Source organism: Lampetra fluviatilis, chromosome 3 (assembly GCF_964198595.1).
Source record: "Lampetra fluviatilis chromosome 3, kcLamFluv1.1, whole genome shotgun sequence".
Classification (NCBI taxonomy): domain Eukaryota; kingdom Metazoa; phylum Chordata; class Hyperoartia; order Petromyzontiformes; family Petromyzontidae; genus Lampetra; species Lampetra fluviatilis.
In genome coordinates, this window is record NC_136277.1 from 32,214,942 (window position 1) to 32,230,768 (window position 15,827).

The window sequence follows — 15,827 nt, forward strand, 5'->3', positions numbered from 1 at the left end:
AGGTTTTCCAACCTCGGGTGCTTTTACGAGCGCGGGTGGATTTCATTGGACGGTTGGCCACCACCGTGCAGATGGAGGCACGAGTTCAGCTCATGTGCGGGAGCGAGATGGGCGGAGTGCGGAGCCCGTCATCCAGCAGTGGAGAGACAATGGAAGTGTGTGGTGATTCATGTCCCAGCGATGGGCTCCCATCAAACCGGTTCTGCTGGGAAGCTGCTCGGACTGATGGACTGCATGAGCCCATCTGCTAGAGAAAGCGCTGATGTAATTAATAACATAATTTATTTATCTTAAACAAGCATCACTCGTTCTTAAGACTCGATGTCAGGGGATCTTGCATTGCAGTTTAGCGAAAATTGTCTTTAATTTACCACCATCACTTTGAATTATAACCAAGCAGGTCGAGAGAAAAGAAAAAAAACACAAGTTGTTGGCATTTGAGCACAAGTTGCCTGAAGACCGATGGTGGGAATTTCATGGCAAGGCAAGATAAGCAATGCAGAGGTCTTGGCAGGTAAGCGTCGTCGGTGTAAATTTTGATTTAAAGCTTTCGTGACTTTCAGGGATTCATATTCTTGGTTCTTTCGGTAAAGTCACGTAGAAGGGAAACAATACATTTTGAGAATTGTATTGTTTTATATTTTTATTATTGTATTGTTTCCCTTCTACGTGACTTTACCGAAAGAACCAATAATACGTCGTCGGTGTGTTTGGGCCAAAGACGGCGGCGCTGGGTCGGACAACGTGCGCAGGGTGGATGAGGGCCGATTGCCGAGGCAGCTGTCGGAGTTGTCTCCACGAGTCCAACGACAATGGGGAAGAGAAAGACCTTCAGGGTAGATGGTGGGAGACTTGACAGGGCAAATCGTGGAGGTCACGCGTCTCCCGTGCAGCAGCTGTGGGATCTGGGAGAGGGTAAAACGCATTGGCGAGGTGCGATTGCACCAACGGCTTTGGCCATGGTGACATCTCATAATAATAATAAAAGTTCAATTTGTAACGCGCGCAAATTTGCAGACGTAGTGACCGAAACTCAGAGGCGCGGAGCCAAGTTCAGAGTCGCTCGAAAGCATGATTGTAGAGGTGAGTTTTTAAGTGTCTCTTGAAGGAGGCGATTGAGGTGATGCTGCGAATGTGCAGATGGATATCGTTCCAGACTGTTGGGGCTGCCACCGAGAAGCGGCGCATAGACATGACCATCTTCATCACATTGTCGTCACTCAGTAACTTTAACTGCATCACTCGAGACTGGAAAAACAAACAAATCCGAGGTGGCGTTTATATCTTTCTTAGAACTGGAGCCTGGAGCTGCCACCGATTCCTGCTGCGTGAAGTCATAGCGATTGGGTACCTGTTGCATAATAGGTATTTGTGGTATTCATAGCACAGAGTATTTCTTTTTTTAATCAGCTTAATGCCAGTCATTGTTTTGACAGGCGACCTTTCATCAAAACGCAAGCAATCGGTCTTATCAAATAATGCCTCGCTGGTATTTGCGAACTCGTTTGCATAATTCCTCTCCCAACAAGTGAAATAAAGGTTATTTTATATCCACAGAGTGGAGCGGCGACACAGTGGTTCGCGCTCGCTCACTCGGCGACCTTAGTTCAATGCTTGGCCATGGCTCAGACTGGTAGCAAGCGATATAACATCCAGAACCACACGTGGTCAAATAGCCCCCGTGAGCATCATTGTCCTCGGAGGCATTTATCCAGCAGCGGAGTGGCAAAATCATGTAAGTAATAATGATTATTATTATAATAAAATTGTTGCATCGTCCGCACAGAGTTTTGTACAACCGATTTGCAGCGTTCTAAATGCCCAGCAGCCTGGTCGTGCACACACACACACATCTACTATATTACAGAACCCAAGCTTGTAGCAGCTTCATGCAATGCCAACAAATTAATGTTGTTGTGCTTTGTTCTGCTCTCTGCTGATTTTCATCAGAGCGATATGACTTCTGTGAAATCTGCTTGGGGTTCGTCGAATGTGTTTTTGCTGCATTAAAACTGCTACGCTTAAGACTTGCTCCGCGTTTCGTATGGGCACTACAACAAAGCAACAGTTAGCACACTGCACTCTTGGTCTCCCAGCACAGCAGTTAAAACAATGAATGGGTCAAGTTTTGTTTCAATCATAGATGGGTCCACCGCAGTTAATCTATCAGCAGGTCACGTGTCGAACTTTTTTCAAAGATGTCTGGACAGCGTGGGAGACAGGCTGGCTATTTCTCACTCGAGTGGAGGCCTTTCCAGCAGCGCTGGTGTGACCAAGATGTTTACACAGCTGCGCCTTTACCGATATGACCTTTAGCAGGGTCAGTACAGTTCTGTGCTACGTTGGTGTTTTATTTATCGACGTCCGCCGCATATGATACCAAAAAACGGCTATTCTTAACCCAGTAGTAGAGACAACATCTGTTAGCTCACTTGACCTCGTAATGTGTTTTGTCTTTCATCAATTCATCTGTTTCGTTTTGTTTCGGGGCAGATGGCAACAAATCTCTACCCGTAGCCACCGTAACCTGTAAATACGCAGATGGTTACAAACATGTCAGCATTTTGGATTAGTGAAACCGCTGCAAAGCCAAAGGTCGTGATAAGAGCAGCGGTCCATCTATTATACGATGTAATTACAGGGCTTCGTGTAGGGCCCCTTACAACGTGTTTTTTTCTGAGCAACAAAAAAAAAATCTCACTTGGAAGGCGAGAGAGTGTGGACCGAGCTTTCATGTACATGCAAATGAGTGGCAAGGATTACAGAGTATTTCCCAAACAAGGCGTAACGGCACAGATGTAATTGCTGGCAGGAGGATTAAAGGATCCTTTTAAATAAATATATAATATAATCTGGACGGCACCACCTTACACATCCGAGGAATAATAACTCCGATGGCAGTAAAGTTAATTAAACTCGCGGTCATTTTCGCTGCACGGCGATATATTGGCAATGCACATTAACATTTTCATCGCCATCAGCCATTGTCATTGCTTGTGAAAGACCCGACGCAGAAAGGTCCCTGGGTTTGATCGTCCACGAAGCTCATGGTCCACCCTAAACCGCATCCACGCAAACCAGCGGATGCCCGATGCACAAATGGAAAATGGAAAACTCTCCAATTCATCTTCTTGGTTCTTTCGGTAAAGTCACGTAGAAGGGAAATAATAAAATAATAATAATAAAACATAATAAAACACAATTCTCACGACGTTGCGGCCACAACGCAAGCAGTCATTCAGACGCTGTCTTTCCGACAGACCTGTTCTTCACCTGAGGACGGCTGCTTGCGTTGTGGCCGAAACGTCGTGAGAATTGTGTTTTATTATGTTTATTTTATTTTATTATTTCCCTTCTACGTGACTTTACCGAAAGAACCAAGAAGATGAATCCCTGCAGTCACGAAAGCTTTAAATCGAAATTTAACTCTCCAATTGTGTGCGACTGTGTTCGCCGAGAACAGACCGCACAACGTCTAACGACGCAATGTCCGATTCAAAACACACGAAGGAGACATCAAAGCCATGATGACACACTCCACTCCTCCTGACGCGGTGCATCTGGCATTGGCCACCTGAATGTGAAATTGTGGTTGTTGCCCTGCATCTGCATCAGCTGTACGAAAGGAGGAGGAGGAGGGAGGAGGGGCGAGAGGGGAGGGGGAGGGAGGCAGTTCCTCTAAGCTGCTGCCACCTCTTCAGGGCTCATCGTCGCTCCACATCCTCGCTGGGGTCCCGTTCATACCTCGTGATCCCTAGCGCCCACCGATTTCCGCAAGTTGCCTCGGATGTCAAACGAAACGCACAGAGCTCTGCCAAGGTTTTGTTTGCGTTTCAGCTCACGAGACTCTGCAACAAGAAGCATGTAATAGCTGCAGTCGGGCTACAACTTTTATTACCACGTAAAAAAAATGCATCAATTTATTAATGCATCCATTAAAAATGGACTTTGTTAGCAATAAAGTCTTTTGGACCATTACGCAAAGTTTAATTGCTGCATTAATGTAACATATATCACTACTGCATTATTAATGAAAAGCACTATTAACTTTTTTTTTCACACAACTGTTAGATTGCAATTAAGCATCATTGACGCCTCATATAACATTCACAATGCCACTTTAAACAAAATACATCATTCATAATTCTGAGCAATTCACTCGGAGCGTGTCCAGGGCAAGAGTAAATGGTTGTACACGATGTTTAAAAAAAATGTCGATACACCACATCCATCCGATGTGCAACTCTCAAAACCCACCAGCTGTGAGATCATCATAATCATCATCATCATCCAGCCAGCCAATCCCGTTGGCTCTCTGAGCAGCATTCATGGTACAGTAAAACCTTGAATCGCGAGCATAATTCGTTCCGGAAACGTGTTTGTAATCCAAAGCACTCGTATATCAGTTGTGATCACGTGACGCTCGGCAGACAAAGCGTATGCACGTACTACTCGTATTGCAAGACTTCGCTCGTTTATCAAATTAATATTTATTTTAAAAAATGTGCTCGTCTTGCAAAACACTCGCAGACCAAGTTACTCGCAATCCAAGGTTTTTACTGTATAAAAAAAGAGATGAGCAACATGAGCAGAAAATGTGTTTACATTTATTTGTTGTTTTTGCGGAAGTGTAAGTAGGTTTTTATTTTTGACCGAAAACGGATATCGAAACTCGTTAATGTTGCTCCGCTGTCAACCTGCGTTTGTGATATGAACAATAGAAAAAAAACTGCACTGCGATGAATTCGAAGCATGTTCAAATTCTCTTTAGTTTCGAATTTGTAAATAACAGAACACGCATGTTCTCTACATACACATGTATGCTGTACATACACAATGAGACACTTGGACCTCGGACCTCTGAGCCAGTTTCTCAAATTAGAGTTGAAGGCATCTGGCTGTCGGCGAAACGACAAAAAAGCCGGAGCTTTGCGTTTGCCAGAAAGGTGAATTTTTATCAGGTAGAGCATTCAATTTTCAGAATCTCCGTTGGCAAGGCATCCGGCGAGAGTCTAAATTGCTCGGTCTCACTCAGCGCGTGGAGGCAGAATGTTGGTGTGTGAAAGCACTGTTTGTGTATTTGTAAACAGGTACTTATGCGTTCATTGTTGTACATGGATTGCTCAAGGGAAGAAAGCTTTCAGCCAAATAGCTGACGTGATATTATAGAAAAGAGTCAAGCAACGGTGAGCAGGGAATATCAAGACAATGGGACACACATATCTTGAGTATGCGCATCAAATAAGTTATTGGTCCCATATTGATTATATGTGTTACTGAAGATTCTATTACAATGCAAGAGATTAAATTCAGTTGTGCGGTTATTCTACATTGTCACATTTATCGCCTTTGATATACATTTTTCCAAGGATCAATACCGTTTCATTTTAATAAATGTGACAACGTTGCATGAGCTCATTTCAGAACAGCTGTTTCGTTAACATTGCTATTGATGAATAAGCCCTGGTACTTAACGCAAAGCGTTTTGTTGCTGTGTTGTTTACTGTCAACTACATTTACCATCATTGGAAACAGTCATTTCTGGGTTTTAAGTTACATGTATGAAACATTTATAATGTATTTACGTTCTTATTCACTTAAAAAATAACGACAAAATATAACGTTGACATTAATTTGACGTAGGTATAAAATAAAATAAATCACGACGTTTCGGGCGCAACACAAGCGTCCGTCATCATTTCAAACCTTTTAAAACAGTCTGCCTCAGCAGCAGACCATGCTTTCCCACCTGATGACGGACGCTTGTGTTGCGCCCGAAACGTCGTGATTTATTTTATTCTATACCTACGTGACTTTACCGAAAGAACCAAAGAGTATGGATTCCTGCAGTCACGAAAGCTTCAAATCAAGATATTACATTAAAACAGAGCCATTTCATTGATCGCATTTACATATACCAGCGCATACATGTACGGATCATATCATAGCTAATACCGAACAGATAGAACCATTATGCAAGTGTGAACACAGTTCTCCGAACGATCCAACATTCAGCACATTACTCTTCATACTAATAACAAGAGGTACTTGTGCTCTGCCAGAAATTAACTCGGCGCACTTACAATTCTGCTCATCTCAGCGGAGACGCTGAGCTAATGTTGCACGGCACCTCTCCAACACTCACCCCTCACTTTGCTGGAGGCTTCTTCTCCCAAGGGGCTGGAAAAGAGTGAGGTGTACGTGTTTCATTTCAATAATTACATTTGTGCTATGTATTTATTCCCCCTGTAGGCGACGTCATCGATTCGCGCGTGCGATATGTAAGGATTCGTTGTAAAAACTCTCCGCGTAGATTTCACGCCGTGCGAGCTGAGCCAACGAGTGTTGTCCGACACGCCTGGTGTCCGACGTTTCACTCCCTTTAATGGGAGCTTCTTCGTGGAGGTAAACGTCGGAAAAAAATTCCGAACGACGTTGCGGTGTAACGCATACACACATCGGAGGTGTATATTTGTTGTAAAAACCCACTTGGGTACATGCAAGCACTCAATGTAACACCCGAGCCATAGGCCTACGGTAACTCTGCATGTTTACGCAATAGGCTCTGTACAGAACACCTGTACACACTGCACCAGGTAATCATTTAAGGCTGAGTCAACCTAGGGGAAAAATAGTCATCGCTGATTTTTTTACCATGAGCAGGAATCGAACTCAGGTCGCCGAGTTTGTAGAGTAGCGCAACTAGCCACTGCGACACCGCTTCCCAATGGGGAAGCACACACAATACGTGTGTGTAGGGAGTAAGGCAAACATGATATTGTTCATATCCTCCTGGCTTTGGGAAGTAAACATCCATCACGGTTTTGCATGCCATTTACTAGTCCCGTGAGAATTGATGTCATTACCCTGCAGACTGCCTCTCTTGAAAATGAAATAACTTTTTTTTCCCACTAAATTCTCAGTGACCTACAATTCTTTCTAATGACGTGATTTTTTTTTTCTGTCGCTGTATTGAGTGCACAGTGTTTGTTTTACGGTGGTCTGTCAGCTGGAAAATATGAAGCTTACATACAGCCAATCCAGCAGCCTGCAGAGACAAAACCAGATGTTTGTAACGCGCATGATGCCTCGCCTCGCGCTCTACGAGGACAGTTTAAATGCCACAAATCTTGAGGCTCATTGCGCAAACGTTAACAAACAACACATGAACATAATTTAAAACAATAATCATACGTCAACAAAAGCTATCCCAGGGCCTGTTTTCCTTAAAGCAGCCTGTGGTGCCTTTATAGCTTAAAGTGAGACGTATTGCTGGCTCACAACTGTCAAAACAACAAAGCAAAGCATTTCAGATATTCGCATTAAATCGGAGCATGCGTTGAATGAATATCAACTGCCAGAAATATACCAGGTAGGTGGACTGATTTTCGGTCTTAAACAAACCAAGGAGCAACACCTCTTCAATCGCTGGTAAAACACAACCTATAACAACGTGTATGTTTAATGAATAGAAGGGTAACCTTACTAAAATAAGATTGTGCACAGGATTATTAAATACAATAATCCGAGCGAATTGGATTGCGAGAGGTGTTTGTACGTATGTTAAACTTCTTTTGCACCATACGTAGCCACCATGGCTGGGCTGGCCAGTGGTTGCGGGACTCCTCCATCAACAGTCGATTGACCATGGCTCGTGACGATGATGATGATGGATTATAGAAAAAGTGCTTGAACACAAAATAGTACTTACTTTTATCATTATTTGCATTATCATAACAAGAGGAAAGTGCTGAAACAAAGAGAGCGTTTACATTCCCCAGGGAGAAATTCCTCATATTGTTTGTTCTGCCAGCAAACAAAAAGTGCGTGCAGCGATCACCTCTTAGACGTTACGAGTCAGCAGAAACGATCCCCCAAAGACAGGAACATCTTCTGCCACTTCGCATTACCACATTTTCTTTCAGTGTCAACACAGACCAGATTGCCCCGAAATCATCGTTTGACAAGGCTTTTCCATTTGCACCACAGCACCACAACAATGCATTGTTGATATAAAATATATATAAAATATATTTATACTTTATTTTACTTCCTCGTGTTAGAATTCTTGAGATGCATCCATCACGGGCAGCCCTCTCCAAGTGATCAGGACGAGTCTTATCATCATTATTGTTATTGTTATAGCAGGGCGAACCGTAGCACAGAGGTTAGGGGCCGTCCATAAATGACGTCACGCACCTAGGGGGGGGGGGGGTCAGACATTTGTGACGATGTGTGACGAGGGGGGGGGGGGGTTGAGAAATGTGACGTTACATCAAAATGCGCAACTTTAAATAAATATAGACAACACGTTCTACTTAATTAAATAGACTTTTTAATACATGTTTTCTCCTACAACATCAAAGTGCAGCGCCACATTACATACGCACTACAATGACAATAGTTTAAAGCGATTTGTAGCATGTTTTATATTTTTTCGGGGGTGGGGGGCAGAGCTTTATGACGTAATATTTGAGGGGGGGGTCTGACTTTCTGTGACGCCGTGTGACGCAGGGGGGGGGGGTAAAAAATCGTCCAAAATCGCTTGACGTCATTCATGTACGGCCTCTTAGCGCACTGAACACAAACCAGGCCACCAGAGTTAAACGGCCATGGTTAACATCGGTGATGAGTAGTATCTGAACTGGTTCTTGGCACACTACTTCACAAGCCAACACTGGGCCAGAGTGGTGATGTATGGTCACCTAACCCTCATGACCGACACATTTTGTATAGGCTTTCATCCAGCAGTGGACTGAACATGGATGGTAATGGTGATGATAGTTGTTTTAGCTGTGGCATAGCGCTATGGAAATGTGTATCAGAATGGCATCGTTATGCCGGTTTACCTGAACCATTCTGGAAAACATCATGCAAAGGGGCAATTACAAGAACATTTAAATTAAAACTAGGAGAGAGAAACCTCTTTGGGCAATTATACGGGATCCCTACTCGGATCATATTTCAAGGTTTTTATTATAATTTTAGGAAAACACCCCTAAGTGACACATAATTTTAAATTATCATAGCCACATTAGCAAGCAGTGAGAGTCTCTGGAGTGCCAAGACAGGCAATTTAGAGACATCTCCAAATCATTTTATTTCCCCAGGTCTCAAAGCAACTCATTACTTATCAATTTACACTGCAACACGGCGGTTGTGACTATGCAAAAGTGTGCTGTCATGCTAGACATCACGTCAAACAGTGAAATATGTGCGTGTAAATGTTGCATTGAATTTATTTTATTAAAAAAAAAACAGAAAGGGCATGGAGAAACAGATGTCAGGGTGAGTGGAGTCTTTTTTGTTGAATTTTCTTTTTCTGCCAACGCGCGGAACGCAATTTGACGAGGATTGCACAGGTTTAACGTATAATATGTGTGTGTGAGAGATGGAGGGAAGGAACGCGTAGACTTGTGAACGATACACAAGTCAATGACATCGTAGTGACTGTCAAAGATCTTGGGCAGGAGACATCGCTAAAGGGGACGATGCCAGAGTCACGGTCATTTACGTCTCTGAAATATTGTGCAGGACAAAAAAAAAAAATTTGGATTTTTATCATCATCTTCATTGTTATCAAGAATAAAGATGGTGTGGCTACCAAGGTATGGAATGCTTTCGAGAGGATGTCCACCGAGGAGATGGAGCAATTAAATCCGCTCATGTGCGAATGTTAGGTGGAGTTACGCATCGCGAGAGATGGTGGCAGCTCCGGAGGCCTTCATATAGCAACGGATTGATGAAGGCCGACGATCATGATGATGTACAGTACGTCAGGCCGTTTGTATGCGACAGTGCCAATTTATCTCTAAGAGATCGCATCAAAAAGATCGGTGGGGAGACATGAAAGCGGGAGGAAAGTGGAGAGAAATTGGCGAAAGTAATAGTATCTGTGATGTGTCATGACCATCTTGGAATCGAGTCATGTAATCTTTAACTGTGGGGCTGATGGAGAAAATATATAAAGATCACAGGGAAGGTCTGAGAAAAGCACCGTACACACCAGACAATACATATTAATAAAAGTCACTGCCTTAGGCTCGAAGGAAAATGTTACAGCTCCAGCAACTTAGCAGACCCGATATTCTCGTATTTCGTGTTTCAATTGCATTCACTTCGTTTGTGATTCAATTGCCAATTGATGGCGGTATTCACAAGGGTTGGTCTGTCTCGTTTAACGTTCATCTCACTTGGCTTTACTGAATTCCAAATGAAAGCAAATATCCATTTCGTATGCAGGAGGATCCACAAATTAGGCAATATTACATACTCTCATGTTGCATATTGGTGCATGTGCACATTCACATCGCTCTTTGAAAAAGATGAGAAATGCGAGCCGCTCAGTTCAGTTCCTGAAGAAGCTGCCAACGCGTTTAGAACGCAACGTCAGACGTCGTGCCAAAGACGCGCGGCAAACACCCGAAGACGTCTTCTTGGTTCTTTCGGTAAAGTCACGTAGAAGGGAAGTAATACAATAATAAAAACAATAAAAATAAAACCAAGAAGATGAATCCCTGCAGTCACGAAAGCTTTAAATCGAAATTTACCCGAATACGTGTCAGAGAATGATCGTGTTTAGTTTCAGATAGCGTCGCCTTTCATGCAAATTGCATCTCACCACAGACAAGCTGGACGGCAAGCAAAGCGGTGAGAGAGGCACCAACAATTGCACAAGCTCTGCAGACCTCTACATAGAAAAATGTTTTCAGCCGATTAATGAGTGATTTTACAATATACAGCACGACCGCGAAAATATATGTATTTGTATTGCTGTTCACTATTAAGTTTAGGCTTTCAATCATCCACCTCTTTTATTTACTCGGTTGATCCTGATGCACCTTCAAGAACTGCCCAGGTTATATCTCACGTGTTATGTACCAATTTACCAATTTTTCCTATAGAAGAAAGTTTTCAATCAGTGCACATGACCTGCTCCGACTCGTGGATCAGACACATGCAGATTGAGTAATGGGGCAAAAGCAGCGAAAGAGTGCAAAGAAGAATGGAGAAATTAATTCTTGGAATTACACTGAAAGACAACAAGAGAAGGACACGTGATATTGAAAACAGACACAAACTGGAGGCATCATGCAGACGGTTAGGAAACGTTAGCGAGCAGGCTTGGGCAGGACGCGTCGCTAAAATGGACGATGACCTCGTGGTCGAGACTATGAACGAAGCGAGCATACCGAGAGGTCACCCACCACGGAGATGGAGCAACAGAATGATTGTTGCACAGCAGGACCAAGAGAGATGGCAGGACGACTTGATATATTTACCTTGGCTGGCCATCATGATGATGATGCAGAAGAGGTGACATGCCTTCACTCTTTCCCATTTGTACACTCTGCACAGTGGCACGAAACTTCACCTATGACTCACCACTTGTCCTTGTGGGTTGGAGTAAAGAACATGAGACGTTAATTTGGTAAATATTAACAGGGGTGACTGTTTTAAAAATAGACGAACACATGGAAGTCTTCATTTCATTTCAATATCACAGGCCTCAACTGTTTTGCATACAATACATATATAATGTAATTCCACACTAGTTCATGTATTCATGTGCCTCATGGCGGTTCTCTCTTTATGATCACGTTCGTGAATGTCAAGTGGACAAACCCCTCACGGAATGATCCCTCTTGGCCAGACACAGACGCCGAATATTTATTCTGTAGAAATACGATGAGATATAAAGCTCTTTTTCACGTATGTCCACATAAGTAAAGAGACGCACAAATAGCTAAATAATATATATATATAAAGTATATAAGTTTAAATTGCAAAAGTACATTAATTTCCAAGCTTGGGCAAGGCAGAAAAACAACAGCAAAAATAGTCCGAGACCACACCAACTCTACACACAGGCCCTCAATAAAATTGCACATTAAAATGGGACTCTCGATACACGGGCGGCAAGTGTGAACGTTGCAGAGCACGCTGACCACAACAACTCTGGCGTGGCTTTTATGTGACTGTGATGCACTTTTAAACTTTTACCGGCCAAACATCAACGATTGTATATTCGTGTGAATGTTTCATTCGGTTCATTCAATTTGGACCTCAAGAGTGACCTTGTCAAATCTGTGAGCACAACAATGCCCATGTCTAGAGCCCCTCTCCAATGAAAAAGACTCGAAAAAAGCCCTCGGGTGCGTCGGTGGGTGGGTAGGTGGGTGGATGGCTCAGTGAGTGGGTGCTTAATTTGTTGCTGGGTGGGTGGTTTGTTGATGGATGGGTCGGTGGGTGAGTGGTTTGTTGGTGGATGGGTCGGTGAGTAGGTGGGTTATTTGTTGGTCGATGCGTCGGTGGGTGGGTGTGTGCTGTCCAGTGAGGTTTTAATGCTGACAGAGTACCGTGGCATGTTGATAAAGAAAGGAGCACTTCCATATAATCTACCTGGTGCTGTCCATCCAAAGGGACTTTAACTTATATAGAGTACAGTCCTGAGTCGATAACGTAGAGCCTTTCCGTTTTTTTCATTCTCCGAGACTATAAGCTCCTATGATCAATAATGTGTGTATGTGTGTGTGTGTCCGGCAAAAACAAGCCCCTACCTCCTCGTGCCGGACGGCAACGCTGTGGTGGGCAGTGCTGTGGGGGGAGGGCCAATTTAAATTGACCTTACCCCTCATGGCGTTTGTAGCCACCACAGCGGCCAAATGGGAGATCTGGATGGGTACGAGGGGCTGGTAACCCCTCCACCTTCAATCAATTACCACCAAACTGCGACTGAAAATTGTAATTAATAAGTTTGTGCCGGAGGCCCCGGGGGGATAGGCGTTTATGACGTGTACTGGCCAAACCCCATTTGGCGGAGCCAGGAGACTGAATCCTTACACTCGGGGCTCCTCCAGAAACAACAAAAACCACTACGTGTAGCCACGTAGAATGTTCGAACGCTGACTGCGAAGGAGAGGCTGCCACTCCTCTGTCGGGAGCTGGACCTATACCGCCTGGATCTCTGTGGTATTCCAGAGGTCCGGTGGACCGGCTCTGGCTCCTGCCACCATGAGGGATGGAAAGTCCTCTTCTCGAGGCAGGAGACTGCCAAACAACAGAGAGTGGCTGTTCTTCCGAACAAAAGAATGAAGGGGGAGTGGGAGCATGGCGGTGAGGTATGGGAAGCTGTAAGCCCCAGGCTACTTTGGGCTCGACTTCCCATCAACCAGAGGCGCTACATCGTTGGTGTGCGGGATACAAAAAAGCATTTTTATCGCAACAATTATTTATTTCCCCAATATTTATTTATTTATTTTCGCAACCCCCGGTCACGAGAAACATCCGTTTATCGTGATGTCGAAGCAGTCCGGAGACAAATGTCAGTTCACATTTAGATTTTGGACTGCTTTACGAGGACCGTTGTGGCATGCTGCACCACCAATAGGTCAAAATACCACGTGTACTTGTTTTTGTCTAGACGAGTGCATAACCTGTTCCTGCGTGAGCACGCGGGCCGTGAGACGGAGGCGCAGACAACCGATGGCCAGAAACGTCGCCGAGAGGGGGCCGGCAATTTCCCGGCGGAGCGACCGTTGTCTGGCTTTTCACGTGGCATGCGAGTAACGAAGATGCGCCAAAGCGTCTCATTGAAATATCTCTCTTAGGGTGTGGTGGGATCATGTATTTACACGTCGCGTGACTTTACCCGAGGAAAATTCATTATTACCCATTTTAACACGTAAGCTTTAGCGACCAATATCATCCATAATAGAGGTTTTTGGGTTAGATCGCGCAAATATATAAATGTGTCGTTTAAACCCGCCACCACCCGACACAGCCAACTAGTAAGGGTTGTCACGTAAACAGAACGTGGCCAATTCGTCACTCGTACAGCAACACCGGTGTGTTGGAGAGCCAAGCCACAACATTTACAACCTGTTTCGCCAGTAATGATGAAGCTAGTTGTAATTAGTTGTAATTAATGGCCAAACGTCGTACTCAGGTTGTAAATGTTGTGGCTTGGCTCTCCAACACACCGGTGTGCTGTATTAGTGACGAATTGGCCACGTTCTGTTCAAGTGACAACCCTTAATGGTTGGCTGTGTCGGGTGGTGGTGGGTTTTAACGACACATTTATATATTTACACAATCTAACCCCAAAACCTCTATTATGGATTACCCAATCTTGATTTGAAGCTTTCGTGAATGCAGACATTTTATTTTTCTACCTACGTGGCAGAAAAATAAAATAAAATAGTGATTTCATTTTAGAAAAATAAAAAATATATAAAAAAAGATTTGATGAAATATGTATTTTATTTTATTTTTCTACCTACGTGACTTTACCGAAAGAACCAAAGAATATGGATTTCCCACTTATTTTTTTTATTGGGGGGGGGGGGTGACTGGGCAGGATAGAGACAGCAAACCACAGTAATCATGGTTATCCTCGCTGGACACCGAGGCCAATCGCTGGTCTCAGCATGGTGATTTACACGGGAAAGTCAAGATGTGAATGTCGTCACTTTACCATCGCAGTAGGGTGGGCCAAATAGGAGGATTTTTCATCTCCTGCTTCCGAGCCTTCCCAGGTCGGTGATGGCAAAGGCGATCACTGCCTACTTGAATTCCTACTGGCTTCATTCATATACCGCGTATAAATGCAGTCACTTGTCCGTTTAAAGGGCCGTCATGGCAATTTCACGCTCAAAAAAAAAGCGGACGTTTTTTCAGAAAATAAAATTGTCGCATTTTTGAGCAGCGCGCAGGACAGGTGCGCTACGGGCAATGGCGAGCCGTCTCGTCAGCTGCTGTGCTCGTTATCGCAGCGTGTGGAACAAGGGCTTGTGAGCGAGTGGCATTCTCTGGGGTCTAATCATCCATTACAGGGGGGCTCACTACGCCTGGGCGCGCACACGCGCATGCTTTTCCCGGCCCACCGGCCCAAGTGACGCAGGCACAATCCAACGCACGCGGCAGTGTCTCCCTGCTGCAAAGCGCAAGCCAGGAGGACAACACCTCTTTCCCATCTTACAGTTTTTGGTTTTTGTTCACTTTCCCTTTCATTGTCAATTGAAGGATGCGTTCATTTAGGAACGTTTGAAATGTGCGACGCGGCTGTATTTCATCTAGATTGTTGTCATCGGCAGCAGCACTAGCCTTGATCTATCCACCGCTGGATGATTGCCGACCAAATGTTGTCGTCACCGTCGCTCACGGTCTTGCAATGAAAAAATGCAACGAGGCCCCTGCACGTGAACCGATCCCATTGCTCCATGTCCGTGATGGCGTTTGCCTCTCCCTTGTCTGCCACTGCATCGTTAGTCTCGACCACGTGCCACCATCCCTTCTGGCAACATTGGCAGTGGTGCACTAGCCTAAGTAACAATACAACGTAACACACTCGTCAATAACACTGTGCGGTGCTATTGACGGGTGTGTTGAGTTTTGTTATTTGGAGTAACCCTGCTCTGCCCAAGACCACTTAATTTCCTTAACAGTCAATGAGGTGTGGTTTACGTATGTGTACAACATTTCCATGACTTCAGCAATCCGTCACCGATAGATGGCATGGTATTTTAATGTTTTTGTTGGATAAACACGTACATAATATAATAAGTGCAGCCAATACGTTAAGGGGAAAAAAATTTCACAGCTGACAGAATAAATTACGCTTCCCGAAAACAAAAGTCAATCCCAAACCTCTACAGTTTAGCTGACCGCGTGCGTGCGCATTGAACGCTAATTGCATTCGCTCTTAATGCCGCTAAATAACTCAGTCAATGTATTGGCTGCAACTTCAGCGCAGCGAAAAATGGGCCCGCGCACATTCCAATCAATCGGCCGATAACCTCAACAACATGGACTGTGCTTCGTGTGAA

The 15,827-nt window shown here is 44.3% G+C and overlaps 1 protein-coding gene across 1 annotated transcript in view; it reads left to right on the plus strand.

Annotated features, from left to right (window-relative positions):
• Positions 1-812: 812 nt before the first annotated feature.
• The window catches only part of LOC144950263 (neuronal acetylcholine receptor subunit beta-4-like), a 47,669-nt gene continuing 32,654 nt past the window's right edge, over positions 813-15,827 (plus strand). The window contains exon 1 of the mRNA XM_078880329.1: positions 813-915. Within this exon, the coding sequence (XP_078736455.1) occupies positions 813-915 (103 nt within the window). The remainder of the gene's footprint in view (positions 916-15,827) is intronic.